This window comes from Ovis canadensis, chromosome 2 (genome assembly GCF_042477335.2).
Source record: "Ovis canadensis isolate MfBH-ARS-UI-01 breed Bighorn chromosome 2, ARS-UI_OviCan_v2, whole genome shotgun sequence".
NCBI lineage: Eukaryota > Metazoa > Chordata > Mammalia > Artiodactyla > Bovidae > Ovis > Ovis canadensis.
Genome location: NC_091246.1, coordinates 35038073 through 35063405, shown reverse-complemented (window position 1 = coordinate 35063405; position 25333 = coordinate 35038073). Strand labels below are relative to the sequence as shown.

The 25333-nt window shown below is 39.6% G+C and overlaps 1 protein-coding gene across 14 annotated transcripts in view; it reads left to right on the top strand.

Moving 5' to 3' along the window:
• Nucleotides 1-25333, top strand: part of NTRK2 (neurotrophic receptor tyrosine kinase 2) — a 396774-nt gene that overhangs the window by 55512 nt on the left and 315929 nt on the right. For all 14 annotated transcript variants that reach the window (XM_069575812.1, XM_069575811.1, XM_069575815.1 and 11 more), the window contains 3 exons: nt 13259-13395; nt 13910-14042; nt 16455-16760. In XM_069575812.1, coding sequence (XP_069431913.1) covers nt 13259-13395; nt 13910-14042; nt 16455-16760 — 576 coding nt within the window. The remainder of the gene's footprint in view (nt 1-13258; nt 13396-13909; nt 14043-16454; nt 16761-25333) is intronic.

The following is a 25333-nucleotide window of genomic DNA, read 5'->3' as shown; positions in this document are numbered from 1 at the left end:
GTGATTTTGGAGCCCAAGAAAGTAAAGTCTGTCACTGTTTTCATTTTTTCCCACCTATTTGCCATGAAGTGATGGACCAGATGCCATGATCTTCAATTTTTGCATGTTGAGTTTTCAGCCAGCTTTTTCACTCTCCTCTTTCACCTTCATCAATAGGCTTTTTAGTTCCTCTTCACTTTATGCCATAAGGATGGTGTCATTTGCATATCTGAGGCTATTGATATTTCTCCTGGCAATCTTGATTCCAGCTTGTGCTTCATCTAGCCTGGTATTTCGCATGATGTACTCTGCATATATGTTAAATAACCATAGTGAATAAAAGCTGATAATTCCAGTTCAGGGTTGAATGTCTGTGCAGTTATTATACAAGATACCCTTAATAGTCCCATGGATTGAAATTAGGTTTGCCTTTGATTTTTTCATCATTTATAATAGCAATTTCAATTTTCCACTTTACCAACCTTTGGACTTTTAGTGTAGAGCCTCCTTATGGTACATCAACAAAATATTATCTATGTTGTGAAAGGTTGGGTCACAGGTGTCCAGGAAGAGAGGCCTGTTTCCTTGAGGTAAACTGATGTTAATGATTTATTTTTTGTTTACTTTTGTTTCCACTATAATTTATAGTATGCATATTTCTTTAGCATATATGTATATACTCCTTTTTTTGTTTTAAACCAGGAAAACAGACTGATAGTAATTCAGCTTTGTTAGCATTCACAGAAGATGAAATGCTGTATTAATACTCCATGTATAATTTAGATTGGTAAACAACTTTATTTCCCTAGCATCTTAGCTAGATTGATTTTTTTTTTTCTGAAAAACATTTACAAAGTCTAGTTTACTGCTTTGCTTCCTTTTATTAGAGACTGGTTTTTATGCACTAAAATACAGCAAGCCACACAGTGGACCGTTGCTTTTCTTTATCTTCTTAGAAGGCAAATAAAGCTGTTTTTTCTAAGCTGTCAGCAGCTGTTCAGATTTTTGTTTTTAGAAGTTTTGTGGTTGCTGTCACTGTCATGACAGCTCACACAAGCCTAGAAGCACAGCTTCCCATTTGAGCTTGGAAAGTCACTTTGCTAATTTTCTGTCATTTTGCAACCAGGTGTAAAGCAGCCACTTCTAAATAGGTCAGGCTCATTTTGGCTTCATTCCTGGCAGTGAAATATATATGTTTAGGGGACACAAAAATAGGAAGATACGCCAAGAAGATAGAAAGTGAGTGGAGAGAAGACAGAAAGCAGGGAAAAATCATAATTTACTTGAATATTTGTATACCCATGGAGTGATGATCTAATGAGAAATGAACAGAGCTCAGGCTCACTAAAATGAGGTGGAAAAGAACATAATCCAGACCTGCAGATGGATATTGAAATTAAAACCCAAACTTGACCCATCTCATTTATTGCAAAGTTGAGTTGATATTTCAAAAAGTTTAGAAGTTAGTTTTCCTCGATTATTAGGAATTGAGAATGCACGTACTTTGAATTAGCGATCTAGTCAATATTATCAATTTTCAATAAGTGTGCACCAGTATATGAAGCAGTGTCGATGGCTGTTGACCTGGATGTGGCTGGAAAGGGCATACCAGCCAGCAGACCTCAGCAGCAAATCATCAGCTATCCAGTGAAAAGGCTGACTTTCTTTAGACCTGTGCTTCCCAAGCTGCTTTAACGTGCATGTGAATCACCAGCAGTTCTTGTTAAAAAAAAAAAAAATTGCTTCTTGGGACTTCCCTGGTGGTCCAGGGGTGAGGACTCCATGCTTCCATTGCAGGGGGCATGAGTCTAATCCCTGGTCAGGAAACTTACATCCTGCCTGCCGTGCAATGCAGCTCCCCCTCAAAAAAACTGCTTCTTTTTCCAGCAGGTATGAGTTGGGGTCTGAGAGTCTACATTCTAACAAACACCTTGTTCCATACACTATACTTTGAGTAGCAAGGGTTTAGACATGGGTCTTGGATTTTTGCTTGTACAACTATTTATTCTTAAACCTGACAGGAGCTTGAGTCATTATCTAGCCCACCGAACTTTTTCCACCCTACCTTCTGTGCAACTCCTAAGACCTTGAGATGCTCTATGTATGAAAAAAAATCCACGATTAAAGAAATAAAAAACTATAGAAAATTCTGTAAATCTGATGTTCACTATGCACATTAGTATATTAAAAGCTAAGAAATCCTACTCTAAAAGAACCATTTAACTTCCATTGATCTTATAGTTCCCATGATTGTTTGAGTACATTTCATTTCTTTGTGATATCATACTATGGCTTTCTTATTTTTATTTGAAGAAATTTGACAAAATGTAAGATATGCACATGTCTAAATTCAGATGTACCAATTAAAACTAAATATTCATATTAATGTTGGTAATAACGGTAATCTTGCTTGCTTGCTTAGTCGCTCAGTCCTGTCTGATTCTGTGACTCTTTGGACTATAGCCCAGGCTCCTCTGTTCATGGGATTTTTCTGGAAAATACTGGAGTGGATTGCCATTTTCTCCTCCCGGGGATCTTCCCGACCCAGGGATCAAATCCACATCTATGTTTTCCACATTACAGACAGGTTCCTTATCCACTGAGCATTTGGGGAAGCCCAATAACAGTAAATCAGCTCAGTTCAGCCGCTCAGTTGTGTCCGACTCTTTGCGACTCCATGGACTGCAGCACGCCAGGCCTCCTTGTCCATCATCAACTCCTGGAGTTTACCCAAACTCATGTCCATTGAGTCAGTGATACCATCCAACCATCTCATCCTCTGTCGTCCCCTTCTCCTCCTGCCTTCAATCTTTCCCAGAATCAGGGCCTTTTCAAATGAATCAATTCTTTGCATCAGGTGGCCAAAGTATTGGAGTTTCAGCTTCAACATCAGTCTTTACCAATGAATATTCAGGACTGATTTCCTTTACGATGGACTGATTGGATTTCTTTGCAGTCCGAGGGACTCTCATGAGTCTTCAACACCACAGTTCAAAAGCATCGATTCTTTGGTGCTCAGCTTTCTTTATAGTCCAACTCTCACATCCATACATGACTACTGAAAAACCATACCTTTGGCTAGATGGACCTTTGTTGGCAAAGTAATGTCTCTGCTTTTTAGTAAGATGTCTAGGTTAGATAACTTTCCTTCCAAGGAGCAAGTGTCTCGTAATTTCATGGCTGCAATCACCATCTGCAGTGATTTTGGAGCCCCAAAAGGTAGTCTCTCATTGTTTCCATTATTTCCACATCTATTTGCTTTGAAGTGATGGGACCAGATACCATGATCTGAGTTTTCTGAATGCTGAGTTTTAAGCCAACTCTTTCACTCTCTCTTTCACTTTCATCAAGAGACTCTTTAGTTCTTCACTTTCTTCACCATGGGTCATGGTGGAAAGTTCTGATAGAATGTGGTCCACTGGAGAAGGGAATGGCAAGCCACTCAAGGGTGGTGTCATCTGCATATCTGAGTTTATTGATATTTCTCCTGACAGTCTTAATTCCAGCTTGTGCTTCACCCTGTCCAGCATTTCTCATGATGTACTCTGCATATAAGTTAAATAAGCAGGGTGACAGTATACAGCCTTGATGTATTATTTTCCTTATTTGGAACCATTCTTTTGTTCCATGTCCAGTTCTAACTGTTGCTTCTTGACCTGCATACAGATTTCTCAGGAGGCAGGTCAGGTGGTCTGGTATTCTCATCTCTTTCAGAATTTTCCAGTTAGCTGTGATCCACACAGTCAAAGGCTTTGGCGTAGTCAATAAAGCAGAAGCAGATGTTTTTCTGGAACTCTCTTGCTTTTTCAATGATCCAACAGATGTTGGCAATTTGATCTCTTCTTCCTCTGCCTTTTTTAAATCCAGCTTGAACATCTGGAAGTTCATGGTTCACGTACTGTTGAAGCCTGGCTTGGAGAATTTTGAGTAATATTTTGCCAGTGTGTGAGAAGAGTGCAATTGTGTGGTAGTTTGAGCATTCTTTGGCATTACCTTTCTTTGGGATTGGAATGAAAATTGACCTTTTCCAGTCCTGTGACCACTGCTGTTTTCCAAATTTGCTGGCATATTGAGTGCAGCACTTTGATAGCATCATCTTTCAGGATTTGAAATAGGTCAACTGGAATCCCATCACCTCCACTAGCTTTGTTCATAGTGATGCTTCCTAAGGCCCACTTGACTTCACATTCCAGGATGTCTGGCTCTAGGTGAGTGATCACACCATCGTGATTATCTGGGTAGTGAAGATCTTTTTTGTATAGTTTTTCTGTGTATTCTTGCCACCTCTCCAGTAATAACAGTCATAGCTAATACTTTTTAAGGGCTTTATATGTACTAGACATTATCTGGAATATTTTCTATAGTATCTTATTAGCCACCCTAAAAGCTCTAGAAAGTAGATGTCATCAGTATCCCTATTTCTAGATGAAGAAATAAAAGCTTACCAAGTATTACAAATAAACAGGTAATGAGTGAGTTTGATTCTAACTGACATCTGTCTGTCCAGGGCCTTAACCAATACATTGATGAGCTGCCTCCTTTACTGGGCTCTTCCTGGCCTCAGAGGTGTCTGTACGTCCAGGCAGCTAGTCATCTCTTATCTCTAGTGAGGTTTCTCAGAGTGTAAAGGAAGACAGCCCTGAAACTTAAATCAGGATCCCATTACCGAAGTGCTGGAAGCTCTTGGAGGCATTGCTGAGCTTTGCTCTGTACTTGTGCTGATTTCAAATCTTATTAAGCCAGGAAGTAGTGCCTGGCAAATGGTTTATCCTGCCTTGGCTATTCATGCTTCCCAATTCATTTTTATTGTGCTAATTAAACCTCAAGTGATATTTCAAGTACAGATTGTTTTTTCCATTATTGAGTCTTTGGCCAGCATATTAATGCTGTAGAATTAACGTGAGTCAGATGCTTACTCATTTGTGGAAGACTTTACATTTAAAAGATCTAGACTTGGCCAATTTTTCACAGATTCCTTTGGAAACTGCTATGACAGGGTGATACAATTTCTCTGTAAATAAAGGAGATTCACTCTTCCCTCACAAATAGATGCATAAGTATTTTTTAAATGAACCAAATTTCCAGATTATGGATATGTATTGGTATTTATAGTCTGTGCTAAAATGGATATATGCAGTCTGGGAAGATAGCGTGTTATATGGTGAACACCTTCATCTTTGAGTTCAAATCCCAGGTACTTAGGCAACTTTGGAAGAGGTATTTGACTTTTCCAAAACTCACATTCTTTATTAATTGAATGAGAACAAATACTTCAAGTTTGGTTGTAAGAATTAAATTAACAAAAATATTCAGTACTAGATAAGACTTCCTAGTACAGTTAATGCAGAATAAACATTACTGCTAGTACTGTAATTAAGCAAACATTTTTAGAACTGTTAATCATGTAAATTTAGGCTTGAAGGAAAAAAAAAAGCATGGTAGATTTTACAGGGGAAATTAAGATTATGGCATAGCATTCTCTGCTGAAAATCTCTATTTTAACCTCTTTTGTGCTTGAAATTTCCAGTTAGATACATTTGTAAAAAGGTAGGAGATTTACACTACTAGTTTACGTTTGAGGTGCCAAGAAAGGTGTCTGTTGATGGAGCCAGCTAGTGCGGAGCTCAGACCTTAAGAACAAGCACCATGGCAAGCCCTGGCTCTGTGGTTTTTCCAAACTCAGCAGATTAATCTATAAATACAAGAAAATGGGAGAGAAGTCAACAAACATTTGTGGTTTTGCAGTTGCAAACTGGGAAGTAGATGGGTAAGTAGTGACTGACTGAAGGATGAAAATACAGGTTACCAAGTTAGCAATGGGGAAAGCCAAGAGGAGAGCTTGGTTTGTATTGCAGAATTTCTACCAGGCTCAGGAAGTGAGAGTTCAGTGTAACACTGAATACAGGAGAGTGGTTGAAAGATTTTTGTCCTGTACATCCCAGGTGTATATGAACTAGAAGTTTGTTTTCTAAAAAGGATAAAACAAAGATCATGAGCAACTCCAAGTAGAGTGGAGGCTGTGAGAGTCATAGAATGATGGGTTTACATACAACTGTTTGCTTTACACCACTTTGCTTTTCTGAAAGAAATCTGAAGAGGATTTTTGCTTGTACAAAACAAGGTGAAGAGCAAAAATGGCATTCAGCATTTGTTTTGCAATTAAGCTGTTAAGAGGCAGCGGGTGCCCTGAGCAGTGTGAGTGGCACCACCAAGCTCCTTCCTGGGAACTACACTCAGCATCTCCTCAAGCCACCATAGCTTTGAGCTGTGTCTGTGAGAATCTATGCTTTATCTTGATTTACTCTGTGCATTTGTTAGCAGGTGTGCTAAGGTTACTGCTTCTTTGCTTTATGTTATTTCGGCTTTCAAATAGCCAGTGCTTAGTCGCTCAGTCATGTCCAACTCTTTGTGAACCCAGGATCCTCTGTCCCTGCAGATTCTCCAGGCAAGTATACTGGAGTATGTTACCATCTCCTCCTCCAGGGGATCTTCCTAACCCAGGGATCGAACATAGGTCTCCTGCATTTTGGGCAGATTATTTACTGTCTGAGCCACCAGGGAAGCCCAAGAATACTGGAGTTTTGAATAGCCTATCCCTTTTCCAGGGGATCTTCCCGTCCCAGGAATCAAACTGAAATCTCCTTCATTGCAGGTGGATTCTTTATCAGTAGAACTACCAGGGAAGCCAGAGAAACCTGTATTTCTAGTTTTCTTCCTCTTCTGAACAGGACACTGGAAGAGCGTTATCTGAATAATCTGACCAATACCATCTGGAGAAGGATTTAAGGATACTGACACTAGGAGGTATCCATTAAAGAGGGCGATAATAGTGAAACTCTACAATGATACTGGCAGTTAATATGTAATGATTCTAGTGCCCCATTCTTAAAGATAAAGAACAGCCAAAGATCACAAGCTGTTTGAGAAAAGCTTATATTAAAGACAAATACAAAACATCCAAAGAAAGAAAAAGTTGCAAGAAACAAAGTTGATTTAGACAGAAGAAAAATTCATAAGAAATTATCATTAGTGTCTCATAGATATTAGGCATTAGAAGAGATCTTGCTTCTATGAAATAAACACAAGAGTGTGAATAATAGCAGACCATTCAGGAACAACAACAACAAGCCTTGGAAACTAAAAGTATGACAGAAATGAAAATATCAAAAGAAAGCTTGTAAGGTAAATCTGAGGAAATGTCCCCATAAATAGAGCAGATAAAAAAAGATAGGATACAGGAAAGAAAGGTTTAAAACAGATGGGTTACCCAGTAAGTCTAACCACGAAATGCAGATCTAAGTGATGAGAAGGCATTACGTCATAGTTGAATTGACATCATTTTTTTCCTTTCTTAGTGGTTCTTATCACAGTACTACATCCTACAGTTAATGCGGTCTTAAATTTGATAAAATATAACTATTACAGTGTTTCAGCTATCAGTAAGGTTTATATATTTATAGTAAACTTCATGTTTACATTCAGACAACAAAACTTCATAGCATATGGTAAGATAGGAACATAGAGTGGTGTGAATGTAGTATGGGCATGTAGGAGAGCTGTCTTTCTGTGTGAACATGAGCCTAGTTCTCATCTTCCATGGTGAGAGGCCAGTAGATTATGTTAAAACAGAAAAACTAAGAAGCAGCAATATAAGCACAATATTTAGTGATACAGAGATCAATACCCAAACAGAAGTTAAAAGAGATGAAATGAGTGCTTCTGGGGAACAGGAAATAGTGCCACATGGGTACTGTTTTTCACACGGTAGTTTGAATATTTTCTTTTTTCCCCCTGTGTTTGTAGTTGTTATATTTTTCCTCAGTTTTATTAAGATATGATTGACAGACAGCACTGTATAAGTTTAAGGTGTACAGCACAATTTGATTTAAGTACATCATGAAATGATTTTAACAGTAAGTTTAGTGAAAATCCACCATCTCATATAGATACAAAATTAAAGAAATGGAAACAATTTTTCCTTATGTTGTAAATTATATCTCTCGTAGTTACTTGTAACTGCAAGTCTGTACCGTTTGACTACTTTATTCAATCTCCCCTCCTTCCACCTACCCCCAGCACCTGGTAACCACAAATCTGATCTCTTTTTCTATAAGTTTGCTATTTTGGTGTGTTTTTCAGGTATAAATAGCCTACAATACTTTATTAAGTTTCAGATACACAGCATAGTGTTTCAATATTCTATACATTTCAAATGATCACTGTGCTCAGCCTTAGTTATGTTACCATACAAAGATATTACATAATTATTGACTATATTGCCTACACTGTCCTTTTTGTACATTTCAAACCTGTCAGTATTTTGCAACTGGAAATTTATACCTCTTAATTTCCCTCACCTATTTCTTTCCTGTCCTACCCCACTCTCCACTGGCCACTATCTGATTTTTTTCTATATCTGTTTTTTTATGTTTAATTTGCTTTGGTTTTTAGATTCCACCTATAAGTGAAATTATACAGTATTTGTGTTTCTCTGTCTGATTTATTTCACTTAGCATAATACTAAGTCCATCCATGTTGTCACAAATGGCAAGATTTCATTCTTTTATATGGCTAGTATTCCACTGTGTTTATGTAGCACATCTTCATCTTCATCCGCTGATGAACGCTTAGGTTGGCTATTGTAAAAACAATGCTGATATGGACATAAGAGTGCAGATATGTTTTCTGATTAGTGTTTTTGTTTTCTTTGGATTAATTACCTAGAAGTTAAATTGCTGGATTATATGATAGTTCTATTTTTAAAAAATTTCAAGGAGTCTCCACACTGTTTTCTATGATGGCTGCACCAATTTAAATTTCTACCAACAGTGCATGAGAACTCCCTTTTCTCCATTCTTTGCCAACATTTATCATGCTAGTTCTGAATAATGTGAGGTGTTATCTCATTGCGGTTTTGATTTACACCCTGTTGATTAGTGATGTTGAACCACTTTTCATGTGCCTGTTGGACATCTGTAGTTCTTTGGAAAAATGTCTATTTAGATCCTTTGCCCGTTTTTTAAATGGTTCTTTTTTATGTTGAGTTACATGTGTTCTTTGTATACTTTAGATACTAATCCCTTATCAGATATATAGTTTGCAAATATTTATCTGTTCAAAGGGAAACTCTTCATTTTGTTGATAGTTTACTTTGCTTTACAAAATCTTTTTTACTTTGTTTTAGTTAAATTTGAGCTTTTTTGGCGGCTCAGCGATAAAGAATCCACCTTCCAATGCAGAAGACATGCGTTTGATCCCTGGGTCGAGAATATCCCCTGGAGAAGGAACTGGCAACCCACTCCAGTATTCTTGCCTGGGAAATCTCATAGAATGAGGATCCTGGCAGGCTACAGCCCATGGGGTTGCTAAGAATCAGGCATGACTTACCAACTAAATAGCAACAACAACAAAGTTACATTTATTTTCTTTTTCCCCCTTTATTAAAAAAATTTTTTCTAAGACCAGTATCAGAGAGTATATACTGCCTGTGTTTTCTTCTGGAGGTTTATGGTTTTAGGTCCTACATTTAAATCTTTAATTCATTTTGAATTTCTTTTTGTTCATGGTATAAGTAAGTAGTCTAGCTTTGATTCTTTTGACTGTAGCTGTTCAGTTTTCCTCATACCATTTTTTGAAGAGGCTGTCTTTACTGCATTATATATTCTTGCTTCCTTTGTAAAATAGTAACTGTTGATACAAGTATAGATTCATTTCCAGGTTCTCACTTCAGTTTCATTGATCAATGTGTCTGTTTTTGTGCCAGTATCATACTCTTTGTGGAGAAGGCAATAGCACCCCACTCCGGTACTCTTGCCTGGAAAATCCCATGGATGGAGGAGCCTGGTGGGCTGCAGTCTGTGGGGTCGCTAAGAGTCGGACACGACTGAGCGACTTCGCTTTCACTTTTCACTTTCATGCATTGGAGAAGGAAATGGCAACCCACTCCAGTGTTCTTGCCTAGAGAATCCCAGGGATGGGGGAGCCTGATGGGCTGTCGTCTGTGGGGTCGCACAGAGTCGGACACGACTGAAGTGACTTAGCAGCAGCAGCAGCAGCATACTCTTTGGGCTTCCCTGGTGGCTCAGATGGTAAAGAGTCTGCTTGCCATACAGGAGACCCAGGTTTGATCCCTGAGTTGGGAAGATCTCCTGGAGAAGGGAATGGCAACCACTCTAATATTCTTGCCTGGAGAATTCCATGAACAGAGAAGCCTGGTGGGCTCTAGAGTCCATGGGGTCACAAAGAGACATGAATGAGTGATAAACACAGACATCATACTCTTGATTATTGTAACTTTATCATAGAGTTTGAAATCAATGAGCATGATACTTCCAGCTTTATTCTTTTTTCTTTGCTCTTATAGCTAAATAGTTTTAGCTATTTGGGGTCTTTTGTGTTTCCATACAAGTTTTGTGAAAATGTTGTTTGTATTTTGATAGGAATTACCTTGGGTAGTATGGTCATTTTAACAATATTAATTCTTCAAATTCATGAGCACCATATATCTTTCCACCTGTTTGTGTTGTTTTTAATTTCTTTCATCAGTGTCTTAAAGTTTTCCAGGTACAAGTATTTTACCTTCTTAGATTTATTTTTAGGTATTTTGTTCTTTTTGACACAATTGTAAATGGAATTTTTCTCAGTTTCTTCTTCAGATAGTTTATTGTTAATGTCTGGAAATGCAATAGATTTCTGTATATTAATTTTGTATCCTGCAACTTTACTAAATTAATCGATGAGCTCTAGTATTATTTTGGTGGTGTCTTTAGGATTTTCTATGTATAATATCATGTTGTCTTCAAACAGTGACAGTTTTACTTTTCTTTTTCAATTTAGATATCTTTCATTTATTTGTTTTTGTCTGATTCCTGTGGCTAGGACTTCCAATTTTATGTTGAATAAAAGTGGCAAAAGTGGGCATCACTGTCTTATTCCTGATCTGAGAGATGGTTTGAATATTTTTTATAACACATTTTGTAGAATTATAGACTTTTCAAACTATGTGGCTATGTATTTTTTTTTAAAGAAATGCATATCTGGAAAAAGTCACCTACAGCATACCAGTGGCTTCAAGATTTTTTTAAAAATGAACCCATTCCTTGCATTAATATCTTGCGATGACAAGCCTCTTACATTGGGAAGCTTAATTGTCATAAAAGTGGTCACCAAATTCTAGAGCTGGAAAAATCCTAGCTAGATCTTCTGATTGAACAGTGTATTTAATATAGAATAAATCACATTGACAGAGGAAAAATGATTCACCCAATGGCACATAGTATGGGCCAGGTTTAGGGTCTAGGGCTTCTGACTCCTGACCCAGTGTTCATTCCAGTCAACTGCAGTGCCTCTTGATCACTTGTATATGTTTCATTGCTCGATATAAGTTCAGGATATTAGGGGACTGTTTGGAACCTTGTGAAAAATACAACATTGCTCTCTGTTAAAGGCTGACAAAAAGGAAGGGTTCTGAAGATGTCACACCAGCCCACTGAAAGCCAGATCTTGTTGGGAAGTCCTCTACCAATTGTGGGAATACCATGAGATGTACTACGTAAATCTTGCTGTAGTCTGGTTTCAGGAATAAATAATAATAGTGTTGTCAGTAAGAACTGTGTCTTAAGAGAAGGATTTATGCATAATAGTGTGAAGGTGACAGGTCAGAAACCCCTCGGTGGGCAGGCTAATTGAAATTTCACGGCTATTGAAGATGAATTGCCTTTTCTGACCTGTGGGTTCCTCCTGAGTTTAATGATGTGTCATAGTTCCATGGGACAGAGCTGTGGGGGTGAATGCAGTCCTAAGATGAGTTTCTGATACCAAGCGAGGGGCTTGCTTGACTGGCAAGACCTGACGTATTCTGAGACCCACCTTCATGTTGAAAATACTATGAATAAGAGCAGTATAAACACCCAAATGGTATAATAGTTTAATGAAGTGATAGTGTTAGTAAGAAAAGCTGACTTTTGAAATATAAAAGTACAAAAATGAAGCTGTCTTGAAATATTAAAAAATGTTTATAAGCATCAGAATTTCATCTGGTAACAAATACTTTCTCAGGGTTTTTCCAAAAAAGAGCTTTTCACTGGCATAATGATCTATACAATTTTTTTCATCATGTCATAAATAGGGTGACCAAGAATACCTGTAATATTTAACTATGATTTATATAGCTTTGAAACATTCTAATGCTGTATGGTTCAAATATATTAATTATCTTTGAAAAATGCTTTGAAACCAACTTCCATAATTGGGCTGTTTAAAAATCTCTGTCTGCTTTTTTTAAAAAATATAAATTCATTTATTTTAATTGGAGGTTAATTACTTTACAATATTGTATTGGTTTTGCCATACATCAACATGAATCCACCATGGGTGTACACATGTTCCCCATCCTGAACCCCCTCCCTCCTCCCTCCCTGTACCATCCCTCTGGGTCGTCTTAGTGCACCAGCCCCAAGCATCCAGAATCATGCATCGAACCTGGACTGGCGATTCGTTTCATATATGATATTATACATGTTTCAATGCCATTCTCCCAAATCATCCCACCCTTGCCCTCTCCCACAGAGTCCAAAAGACTGTTCTATACATCTGTGTCTCTTTTGCTGTCTCACATACAGGGTTGTTGTTACCATCTTTCTAAATTCCATATATATGTGTTAATATACTGTATTGGCGTTTTTCTTTCTGGCTTACTTCTCTCTGTATAATAGACTGTAGTTTCATCTCAGTCTGCTTTTTAAACTTATATTTCAAGATCATAGTTTATCTCTTTAAAAATCTAGTTCTGGTAGTGGGTTAGATTTGTGAGTTATTTAATGAAAAAAATGGGTTTATGCAAAAATTGTAGATGCCTCCCACCCTTTTGTCCTTGACTGTAAAAAAAAATGGAAGAGAGAAAACTGAGGGAAAAATAAGATGTTCTACAAATACAATGACTATGTGCAAACAACTGGATTGATAACTGTAAAATAGAACAAGAACCAGAAGATGTAGTTCTACAAACTAGTGGGCTTGTTTTAAAATAAAAGATTATTCTGCAATGATATTTTTGAGGCACATGCAAAATTTGTTTTCAAATCTCTTTGCACATCTTCTGGCTCTCATCAAATCTGTAAAGCTTATCAATTTGGCATTTTTTCAGATCAACATAAGTCAGTCTCAGAAAGCAAATAATGATTGATTTTTAAAGTAGAGAGAGTTTGCAACTTGTTGCTGTTATTTTGATAATGCACGTAACTATTTGTATATGTCTTCCTTTACTTTCCTTGCTCCACAGGTTTGCCATCAGCAAATCTGGCTGCACCTAACCTCACCGTGGAGGAGGGAAAGTCCATCACATTATCTTGTACTGTTGCAGGTGACCCAGTTCCAAATTTGTACTGGGATGTCGGTAATCTGGTTTCCAAGCATATGGTAAGTCTTGTGTTTGTATGTTTGTAGAGATGAGAATATCTCAGAACTTGAGATTGTATTAACCTAGTGATAATCATTTAATATTTTATAGGGCCACATAGAGAGATTTACAATGAGTTTTGTTGTGTATTTACTTTCTGTCTATCCTTACTAAACAAAGACTAAGGCAGATTGTATTTTAGTTATGTATACTTCATAGATTGGAAAGTCTGTAGGTCTCTAGCAAGCTTTTTGTTTCATCATGAGCAAGGTGAGTGACTCTCATTGTGGTTTTTTCCCTTCGAGGAAGGTAGGTAGGAATTCAAGGATTAAATCAGCTCCACACATTTATAATTTAAATGTGGAGATAACAGAATAACTTCTGAGTTGCCCCTTTTATTGAGCCTGATTAGACTGGAATTTTTTTTTTAATGTTACAGATGATTTTCTCTAGTTAAGGGAAGAAATGCCAAATCTTCTCACTATTGGGTTCAGTTCTAATCAAGATTATTTTTGTCTGTTAATTCATTTGTAGAATGAAACAAGCCACACACAGGGCTCCTTAAGGATAACTAACATTTCATCTGATGACAGTGGAAAGCAAATCTCTTGTGTGGCAGAAAATCTTGTAGGAGAAGATCAAGATTCTGTCAACCTCACTGTACATTGTACGTAATCAGATCAACGTGTGTTTTTAATAGAAAAGATCGTGGACACGCCCGCATTTGTGGTTGGGGACCTCTGCTGCTTTGTGCATTAAAAAAGGATCTGCAGTGTTCTGTGCGTCCTTAATTAAGAAATGTTACCAGCTCCTTCCATTCCTTCTATTTCTGCTAATCTCTCTTGTTCATGTGTTGTCTTTAAGCTTCTTTCTCGATCTTAAACTTGTCCTATTGTGCCTTATCCTGTCTTTTCTTGATAGAACATATTTTGAGCTGGTTATCTTCCTTTTGTTAATAACTTGTGGTTTAAATTTCGATAAACTCGTTTCTAAAGTTTGTTCTCTATAAAAGCAATATGAACCTTTAAAGTTGTGATACCTGAAGTATTGGGCTGGCTGTTCATACTCAATATATTGATGCTACAAAAAATAAACCTCATTAGTTTGACATCAAGCTTCTGTGGGAAGTGGAAGGAATAGTACTAAAATGGCTGAAAATTATTATTACCTGCAAAAAACTTTTATTATTATAATTGCCTGAAGTTTCTGTCTTCTGAAGATAAAGGATATTAATATTTCTTTAGCATATGTACATTGTTTTCCAGTATTGTAAACAATGCAACGTATATCTTAACATTCCAGATTGTTTCATTCAACGTGAATGATGTACGTATTCAGTAAAAAATACATAATCTTCACATCATTGCAAATTCTGAGCTGCTGTGGTATAAATTAATGAGGTTTTACTCTGAATTAGGATTTGGCTGAGAAAAACACGAGTGTGCACAAGTATGAATGTGCATTATACACATGTGGACACAAGGTGTTGATACACTGATTAGCATTCACTCATAACGCACATTCCTTATGTGACTGTTGGAGTGAATGGTTGAAATCGCCAACCTTTGCCAGTGTCAATACTGCCCCGATGCCCAGAAGGTCCTGGACTCACAGTTTCTCATGATTTTGACCAATCTTGAAGTCAGTGTCATCCCCAAACATGTACAACCAAGCCTCCAACTTTATGTCTTTAAATCAGCACCTCACAAAAAGCACGTTAGAGTGTGGTGGCAGGAAGAAGTGGGGCCTGGGCATATGGGGACCTGGGCTGGTGGGAGGAAGGTAAGTATTGTCCTTCCCCCATTGTGATCCCTGTGTTTGTCACACAGACCTACAAATAAGGGCACTCCAATTCAAATGTTTTCCAGTTTAGGTTAATATCTATGTAGACTCCCTGGGCTGGAGAGCTGGCCTAGTCTATCAAGGTTTAGATAATGAGAAATAAGTGTTAGGGAATATTAACATCTGAGAGATCCTTAGCAGTGACCCACACAGATGTATCAGTTGCCAGGCTATGATTTCCCCACTTTATGTGATGAACATGTACAACCAGGAAGTGATGCATGAGGGAAGGGCATTAAGAGTTCTGGATTCCTGGTCCAGATTTTCTTCACTCAGTAACCTTGGCCAAATTACTTAACCTCATAGCACTTGGATTTTTTCGTCTGAAAAAATGATACTATTAGGTCTCAAAGGTCTTTTTCCAGTCCTCAATTTTATACTTATCAAAGTCAGACCACATGAAAATGGACAACATGTATCCCACTTAAGAGGGATTTTAAGTGTCTTCATTCAGGATAAGTACTCTCTTTAAAGATGCTACCTGATAATGTTTGTTTCCCTTAAGAATAAAGTGCTTTATATTTAATTTTAAAATAATCTCTAGTTGGTTTTTCAGGTTTAGATAGGACCTCAGACATTTAAAGGATCAAAACTTTGATGTATCTGAAATTCTAGCAAAAATGGACTGTACTATAATGAAAAGTGATGCTATTAAAGAGCATTTACTATTTGACAGTGAAAAATATATTAATTTATCAGACTTTATAATAATCAGTCAACATCAGGAGTAACATTCTTTGCATTGACCAGTTTTATTTGTTTTGGAAAATTTATGTGAGATCCGAGCTTCAAGCAAACTTTCCAAAGTCATTTTTGTCATTGTATTATTTAGCGAAGCCCTGTAAGAACAGTGGTCCTCAATGCTTTGGTGACTAATCTCCATAATATCAAGGCATATGTGTTAGAAACCAAAGTCAACTTCAAATGAACCCTTTCCACTGTCAGAAATCACTGGGATCTGTTTGGAGTTGATTTTCACACTGAATAGGTGTAAAGATGCCTATGATGCATAGATCTTAGGCAGAGCAGGGAAAGGATTCTTTCTGAAGCTCTCTGTAAAAGTTAAATCAAACTTGATGATGATACAAAATATTGATGGATTCCAGAGTTGCAGGTCGTATGTTTTCTTAAACCAGACAATGGTTGAGTAAGACCCCCCTATCTATGACACAGAGATTTGGAGATGGGGAGAATCCTGAGCTTTCTGATGCTATTAACTCTCTCTTTTTCAATTTAGTTGCTCCAACTATCACATTTCTCGAATCTCCAACCTCAGACCACCACTGGTGCATTCCATTCACTGTGAAAGGCAATCCCAAGCCAGCGCTTCAGTGGTTCTATAACGGGGCAATTTTGAATGAGTCCAAATACATCTGTACTAAAATCCATGTTACCAATCATACGGAGTACCACGGCTGCCTCCAGCTGGACAACCCCACTCACATGAACAATGGGGACTACAAGTTAGTAGCCAAGAATGAATATGGGAAGGATGAGAAACAGATTTCTGCTCACTTCATGGGCTGGCCTGGAATTGATGATGGTGAGTACCTAATGTTTTTGCATCTGGAGAGGGCTAGTGTGTATCACTCAACTATTGACAACCTCATGAGTACAATAAACCACTCCCAAACCCAGTGGCTTGAAACAAACATTTCATCTTGCTCATGGGCCTGTAGATCAGCTAGGGGAATTTTGTTGCATGTGTGTTTTTTCTGGGGTGCAGGGTGCAGAAACAGTAGCTACGCAGGAGATCTACTTCTTAGGATAAGTACAAAGTGCAAGAGGGCAGCAAAAAAAAAAAAAAAAAAAAAAAAGCAAGGCTTTATAAGGCCTTCTTTGGGGATTGGCATACAGTTTCTTCAACTTGTATGCCATTGGCCAAAGCAAGTCATAGGGCCAAGGCCAGTTCAGGAGCAGGGCCTCATACTCCTCCCATGGAGGTGATAGGGATGAATAATTTGAACAATATTCTGACAACACACACATTATTTTTCTCTCAAGTGTTATATGATATTTTGTACCCACAGTGACAAAATACAAGCAAATCTGTGAGCAGGTGAGCTGAATTTGGTCGGCTCATGTGCTGTTTGAGATATATTTTCTGACCCTTTAACCAGTTGGGATTCAGAATCCTGCTCCCTCATCTGTGGCTGAGAAACCAGTATTGTGGAATGTTTTGCTTACCTGGGCTGACTGAGTTAAGGCATCCGTTGATGGAATCCTGAATTATTTCTCTAAGAGTGGTGCTAGTTCCCATCTGACCAATGGTTTGAATTGGGAAAAGGATGGCTGGTATTGGGAGTCCAGTCCATGGTTAGCAGAAGAATTTCAGTGGGAGCCCCAGTAACAGCAGGGACAATATCATGTGTTTACTTGCTCCAGACACTCTTGTTCAGTGAACGTATTCTTATTTGCTTGATTGTATTGCCCAAATACCTGATACCACTGGGGAGGCTGAGCCATGTGTTTGGCTATTGGGACCTGTTCATGATTAGAATTCCTCACCATAATAGCTCTGAATTAATCAAAGCCACACAAAGTCAGCCTTGCAGAGAGAAGAGACAATAGAAACTTGGAGGCCGGTGGGGCAGGGGCTGATTGGGCAGCAGGTACTAGTATGGCTCCCAGGACAGCCCCATGGACAAAGGGTGATGGCTGCCAAGCCACCTTCACCAAATGAGAATTCAGTCATTCTTGTTACACAATCCATCTTCCTGTTATCCTGGTATTTATTCAGCAGCTTTTTAAATGTACCAGCTTCCTTAGCATGCTCAAAATGTGATTTGAATTATATAAGTTTGATTTACAAACAGCCTTTCAGGAGCACATAAAACAAGCTATGTTTGGATGCCTTACCCAGACACCCTGGCAGTTGTTGTCTGTTTCATTAAATCTTCCTCTTAATTGAGAGTTTAGTTGCTTGGCTACATTCGCTGTAGTAAATCGCTAGATTACTGTGTTCATTTTCTTCCTGCACATTTGTGGGGATAACAGCTTTATAGTTAAATCCAGAATCTTTGCTTCTGGGACAATGGTTTTTTGTATGTTTTTAAATGAATGTTTTATTTGTGAATAATTTTAAATCTACAGAAAAGTTATAGAGATGGTACCGAGAGTTCACAGCTACCCCTCACCTGATTTCCCTGTTGCTAACATCTTGCATTGCTTACTTTTGTCGAAACTAAGAAACTGACATCACGTTAGTACATTATTCTCATCTAAAGTTAAGGATTTATGTGAATTTCACCAACAACTGGCTTCTGAAACTGTTGGAGGTGAACTTGATTCCAGGTTGAAGGTCTGGCATTTAAAAGTTTTAGAAGTGGTTTGTATGCTTTGATATGAGCACTGTTCTGTCAGTGTAAAGCCAGAAGCTTCTATTTTAGATAGGATTTTTATGTGTTTTTTTTTTTGAACATTTCTGTACAGTACCAATATTTGGTACAGTTTAATTCGTCTTATCCATGTGGCCTCATTTTTATCGATAGCTTTTGTTAGTTTTAACTTAGCTAGTGATTGGAAAGAGTGGTTCTTTGGTCTAAGAATAGCTCAAAGTCTCTCAAGTATTCCCTTAAAAGGAAATAATCATTTATTTATCTACAACAAAAATTAAGCCATATTTTAAAAAATATGTTCTTTCCCTTTCTTTTCATTTACTCTTTTTTATCAGATCTTTAAAATAAATATGGCTTTAGAAAAGACTGATTTTTATTTCACTTTAAGTATTTACTCAAGGACCCACTATCAGGGAGTAATAAATGAAAGTGGAAATGAAAGAGACTTGGCCCAGGGTGATAGTGGATATATAAATGGCCTGTATGGGCCATAAACCAGTGAGACCAGTTAAGAGACTGACCTCACTTGGCTTGTATAGTAGAATCTTTGTGGATATTTATGCGATTTGTAGCCCTAGCCTGCAGAGAATGGCTTTTCTTAGAAATGCTTTCTTTCCCTCTTAACTCCCCTGAAAACTAAAGAGAAATTTACAAAGGGAAATATTATATATATGTATATATAATACTATATATATTTAGACCCTGCTGGTCTAAATGTACATTCTACTTTAAGGTCATGTTTGAGTTTATGGTCCTTCAGTATTTCTGTTGTCATCATACAGTAGTTGATCAAGAAGTTCAGTTCTCACGAATCTCCGTGATATAAAGTTATAGCTACTTTTCCCTCTAGTTGTTTTGATGAGATCCTTTTGTTCACACTGCGAGTTTCTGGACTTCCCAGGAACCAGGCAGTCTGGGGTTTCTGTGAAGTCAGTTGCATCACTGTATGAATCCAGAAGAATTAAAACAGCAGCTCTTCCGTCTTTAGTTGCATGTGTTCCTCACTCAGCTCAGAACTCAGATTTCCATGAAATGGTCACCCTGTTTAAGAATTCACTCTCTATTTGGAGATAGAGAAGGAAGCATGTTGACAGAAATTAAAACAGGAATAAAACCAGACAAATTAAAAACACCTAATAATATAAAAATGGGTGAGCATGGAAGAGGATGACGGAACTTAGTGACAGTCCCAATTGACTTTCACACCACATGGAGTGGAAATATGGGATGTTGTGGCAGATGCTCTGTTTTCCACTTGGAGCAGAGAGACCCCGAGCCAGCATCAGCCAGGCCAAGAGGGTGCCATCTACAGGTGTGAGGATGTGAGACTGGCAGTAAAGATGCCCATGTGTCTCTCCAGAGTGCTGGAACCTTGCAGAGTCTGACACCAGACACCAGCCCCAGCCAGGCTGTTGTGAGGAGGGACAGGTGTTATCAGGTCTTTAGATGTCAGCAGGGCCCAGGTACCAGTCCAGATCATCACTGGCAACTTGACTTGCAACTGAGAAAGGGAGTCAAGACTTTCTAAACACTACATTGATTATTTCTGATCCCATGCTTGGAATTGAACTCAGCTCTGGTCAGTTTGGAGAAGGCAATGGCAACCCACTCCAGTGTTCTTGCCTGGAGAATCCCAGGGACGGGGGAGCCTGGTGGGCTGCCGTCTATGGGGTTGCACAGAGTTGGACACGACTGAGGTGACTTAGCAGCAGCAGCAGCAGCAGCAGCAGCAGCAGCAGCAGCAGCAGCAGCAGCAACTGGTCAGTTTTGAGTTATATTTAAAGTACAACAAGGAGCTTTCTGCTTCAAAATGCATCTGGAGAACAGTGATTTTTATCTTTCTAGCCCATGGAAGAACACAGCTGGTGACAGTCAAATTCATTTCATTTCCTCTTGGTTTTCCGCTGTCCCTTTACTATTTAGTCACTTCTTGGTCTACTAGAACAGTCGCATCCTGCTCTTTGTTACACATTAATGGTTGAGTTTTAATTGTTTTTTAATCTTATTTCATTTTTTAAGACACATTTCTGGGGCCCATCTCTGGCAATTCTGATTCTGTGTTTCCAGGGTGAGCCTTGGGCTTTGGCATTTTTCATTTTTGAGATTCCCCAGTGATCCCAGTGTGCAGCCAAAGGTGAGAGTCACTTGTCTGGGATGGAATTCTGACCCAAGCAAGATTTTTCTGCTCATTGTTGAGTAACAGACAATCCTTGGATCACTTGAGGTTACAGATAGAATCTCAACTGTGAAACAGGATGTCGCTTCTGAGTTAGAAATCAACTCTGGACTTGATTTAAGGGTCAGTCTCCTCTCCCCTCTCTGCGCAGGTTGGCAGAATGGGGGTGGGGGCTAGAGCTAGCTAATGAGATTTAAGCTTTTGTGCTGCCTGGGTGGAGGGGATGGGCATGGAGGGCAGGGAAGTGTACTGGCTGGTGGCTCTGTGCTCTTGGGACCTGGGTGTGTTCAGTGTCGATTCACAGCTCATCTTTCCTGGAGAACGTTGGGATTCCTCTCTCTGCAGCCCCCTCTCCTGAAACTCCCATGACAGAAATGCGTCTGTGTTCTGGCTGCTGAAAGTAGCTCCTCCTTCATATCCAGGAATGCAGCTTTGTACGTTGGGGGCTCCCTCTGGCCCTCTAGACTCCCCCACAGACTTTCTTCTGTGCTGCCTCCATCTGGTCCAGGGGAGCCCTCAGGATCCTTTGACCTGACAATTCTGGGTGCACAGGTGGGACCCAGATGTCAGCTGCATCCCACCACACTTGGCCTGAGCCATCTCTGTGAGAGTCAGCCACCAGTCCTTGAGCCTTTCACCTGCAAAGAACACAGGTCATGTTCTCAAGTGCAGCTGTGGAAGCCCCATGGTGGGGTGGTGATGGTGACGCTTCTCCCCAGAGAAACTTCTTTATAAGTCTTTCCTTTTTCTCTCCTCTCTGGGACCTTTTGAAATCTCTTCATGAATCAGATATTTCAAAGGACGTGGATTCAATCATTGCTTTTGTGAATTCCACCTTTGGTGCTCACTTCGGTGTTGGTTACTAAGGCAGGAAGAGTCTTGCTTAACATCCTGTTGTACTGGAATTGTAGGATTTTGAACAATTTGTCAGGTCTCTCTGGAGGTTTGAGAAACAGAAAATGCTGGGCTACCTACTGGATGGTGATGAAACACAGTCCTTTTTTCCAATAATAGAAAACACTTCAACTACCCACAAAATGATAAAAGACGGAGAAGCACTTGGGCTTTCATTACTGTCTCCTGCTTCTCTTTGTGGTTGTCTCTCTTGGCTTCTAATTCCCAGGGATGTCCCTATCCCACTGTTAGGCAGGACCTACTCATGAAAGGAAGGAACCCTATTCAGCTGAAAGTGAAAGTGAAAGTGAAGTCGCTCAGTCGTGTCCGACTCTTTGCGACCCGTGGACTGTAGCCCACCAAGCTCCTCCGTCCATGGGATTCTCCAGGCAAGAATACTGGAGTGGGTTGCCATTTCCTTCTCCAGGGGATCTTCCTGACCCAGGGATCAAATCCAGGTGTCCCACATTGCAGGCAGATGCTTTAACCTCTGCACCACCAGGGAAACCCTATTCAGCTGAAGATATGCAGAAATTGCAGGCAATAAAGAAGTAAGCGCTCCTTTGAATGTTCTCTTTTTGTAGAAGCCTTGAACGGAAAAACTAAGTGGAGTAGGTAGAACCTCAAATATTGTCCTTTTTCTTTTCAGTGAAATAAACTCCTGTCTCTTGTGTTAATCCACATGGCTCACTCAGATCTGATGTTTGAGCTTGGAATTTTAATCATGGTTATCCCACTCTCCCCCGTTATTCAAAGGGAAACTTTGCTACAGTGAGAAGGGTTTGAGTCTAGGCTCTGATTTCCTAAGAGTTGTGTCTTTCATAACCTCTGTGGCTTTGAGCAATTTTCTTACCACCTCTAAATCTAGCTTTCCTTCTCTGTAAAATGTCAGGTTCTAACACTTACATAAAGGTGATTGTGAAGAGGAATATGTCTGGGTGTGGCCTCAGGGCCCCTCACCTCACCCAGGGAGGAGCTCAGTGCTGCCCTCGCCTGGGGGAGGGGCAAGAACATGCTGCCAGTGCGCCCATCCTCACCTCCCCAGTGCTTATGCTTTCTGGACTTAGGAAGAAACTGCCCAGAACGGCTTCATCTCAGCTTTGGCTTTGTCCTCGCCTCTCTGGGGGCTTGGGCTTGCCCAGAGAAGAGGACCCCCAGACTCTGTCACTTGACTACAGGAGCTTTCTAGACTTGGCCTTTTTAGGAGAAAACGGAGTCAGTGTTAGGTTCCTAGAGAGGGTGGGTGAATATAAGCTGCCTCAGGTGTCTAAGCTCTCTCCCCTCCCCCTTGCCATTTGCAGTGGGACCCAGAGATACGCCCCTAGAGACAAACGCATCTCTTGCCCTCACCTCCAACATTTTTGCAGTCGTTATCCAGCCCCCTCAATATTTAGGTCTGCTATTTTCAGGGTTACTCTATGTTTCACTGAAAAAGTACTACCCTCTATGAACGCTGGGATCTTTTGACTTTTGTCACACTTGCCAAGGAATTATAAATCAGGATTTCTCAACCTTTAATGAGAGATAAGCTCTCCCGGGGATCCTGTTGAATGTGGATTCTGATTCCATGATCCGGAGAAGGGCCTGACAATCTGCATTTCTAATGAGCTCCCAGATGGTGCTGCAAACCCATGGACCACACTTGAGTAGTGAAGGCAATTCATTCAGTCCTTCCCTGAAAACTCTGGCAAGGGCTGGGGCGGGGGCAGTGTGAACACTGGAAGGACTATTCAGGCATCCATTGAGCTTACCTCACTGACTCTCCAAGGGTATTAACCAGGAATAATGATAAAAACGTGGAGTAGCTGGTGCACAGAGAAGCACTCTGATTGGGTTTACCTAAAAGCAGGATGGCTCAGGGCTTCTGGGATGGCTCGGTGGTAAAGAAACTGCCTGCCTATGCAGAGATGCAGGAGGCTCGGGTCTGATAACTGGGTCGAGAAGACTCCCTGGAGGAGGAAATGGCAACCCACTCCAGAATTCTTGCTTGGGGAATCCCCTGGTCAGGGGAGCCTGGCGAGCTACAGTCCATGAGGTCAAAAAAGTCGGACATAACCTAGTGACTAAGCAACAACAATAACATGATGACTTAAGGCAGCTTAGGAGAGTGAATAAGTAGAGGTGGTGGTGCAGGCACACACATGGAAAGCAAGGGGTTATCTGCAGATTCTCCAAAGATGCTTCTGCATCCTATTTAGCTTATGGGTGAAAAATAAGACTTGTCTAAGATGAAATTGATCCATTATGTGGCTGTCACTGGAATTCAGTCCCACATGTAGAAAAGTTGCTTCATGAACATGAATGTGTGTGGAGACTGAGTGGAGATTAGAAGTGGAGAGGGTGCCCTTTTAAGCAGAATTCTAAGCAGAAATTCACGGCAGAGAGATTGCTTGTGAGGGCCATGTGGAAGAAACCTGGAGCTTTTGCTAGCATCTTCTGATTAGAAAGCACAAGTTCCAAGAATATTCAAGGTCAGGTATTATTGTAAACATGAACACATTGATTGTTTAAGAGTAGATTCTCTTATTGAAATCATGACCCGAATGATGAACGCTTTAGGCTTAGAACAAACCTAGCCAGAGTGCTAGATGATAAAATACCCAGATTTTAAAGCTTTCCATTCTTTAGGCAGTACATAAAGAGTGCCTCTATGGCCCACTCATTCAGGAAGAATGTCACAGCTCAAGAATGCTCATTCACACAAGCAGTGGGAGTTAGTGACTTATGCTGCCTCATTCGGGAGCAGTTGTCTCCTATGCAAAATGTGCGTCAGAAGCAAACTATAAATATTGGAAGAGCTTTCCCCACAGCTTTTCATTTGTGCCATTTTATCCAAAGATTCATGACGTCTGGATGAACTAGCGCTCTCTACAACACTTAGAATTGCCCTCGAACTGGCAGATTTAGATTTGGTGTACTTAGGCCAAAGAATGTAGGGTGAGGAAATTTCTCCAAATGTTATACATTCAGAAAATATAAAGCCCCCCACCCCCAACTACTTATTCTTAAGGCCATTTGTCAAGACCCATGTCTTGTCCTGGGAGTGAAAGGCAGAAAAGTTTTGCCTGCTTTTCTGCCTTAAAAACAGAGAAGGGTATGGTTCTGCTATAGACTCATAATAATCATGATAATTAAGATTTATACTTAAATACCTCTTTTTGTCTCAAGAGGACTAATGTTAATTAATTACACCTCCTGAAGCTCCTGAGGAGTTGCCAAGCCAATGCTATTATCCTCTTCTGTCAGATGGAAGACTTCTTTGTTGTAGAAAAAGGGAAGAGGCTCTCAGTGCTGCAGGCACAGTAGAGATTCAGCCAGAAAAGGACCCAGATGTCTGAACCACCGATGTTTTTGGTCCCTGAGTTCTGCCTGCCATTCTGAGAGGGATGGGGAGAAGGCTCTGGAATTCAAAAGGTGGTCTGCCCTGAGTTAGAAAACACTGTTGACAAAGCAAGGGAAAGTTTATTTGAAAAGAACACATCTTTTGTTATTCCTTTATCGTGTGGAATCCTTTGAAATATTTTAAAAAATCAAGCTAAGGAGAGTCTGCAAAAAGAATTGAAAGGAAAGACAAAAAAGTTTCTTTTTAAGCGTTAGAGACGAAAAGCCTAAAGGAAAGAAACACATGTGTCTTCTGGCCTCTGCTATTATTTTTATCTCTAGAGCAGAATGGAAAGTGAACCTTCTGGTCAGGCTACCTATCTTCCC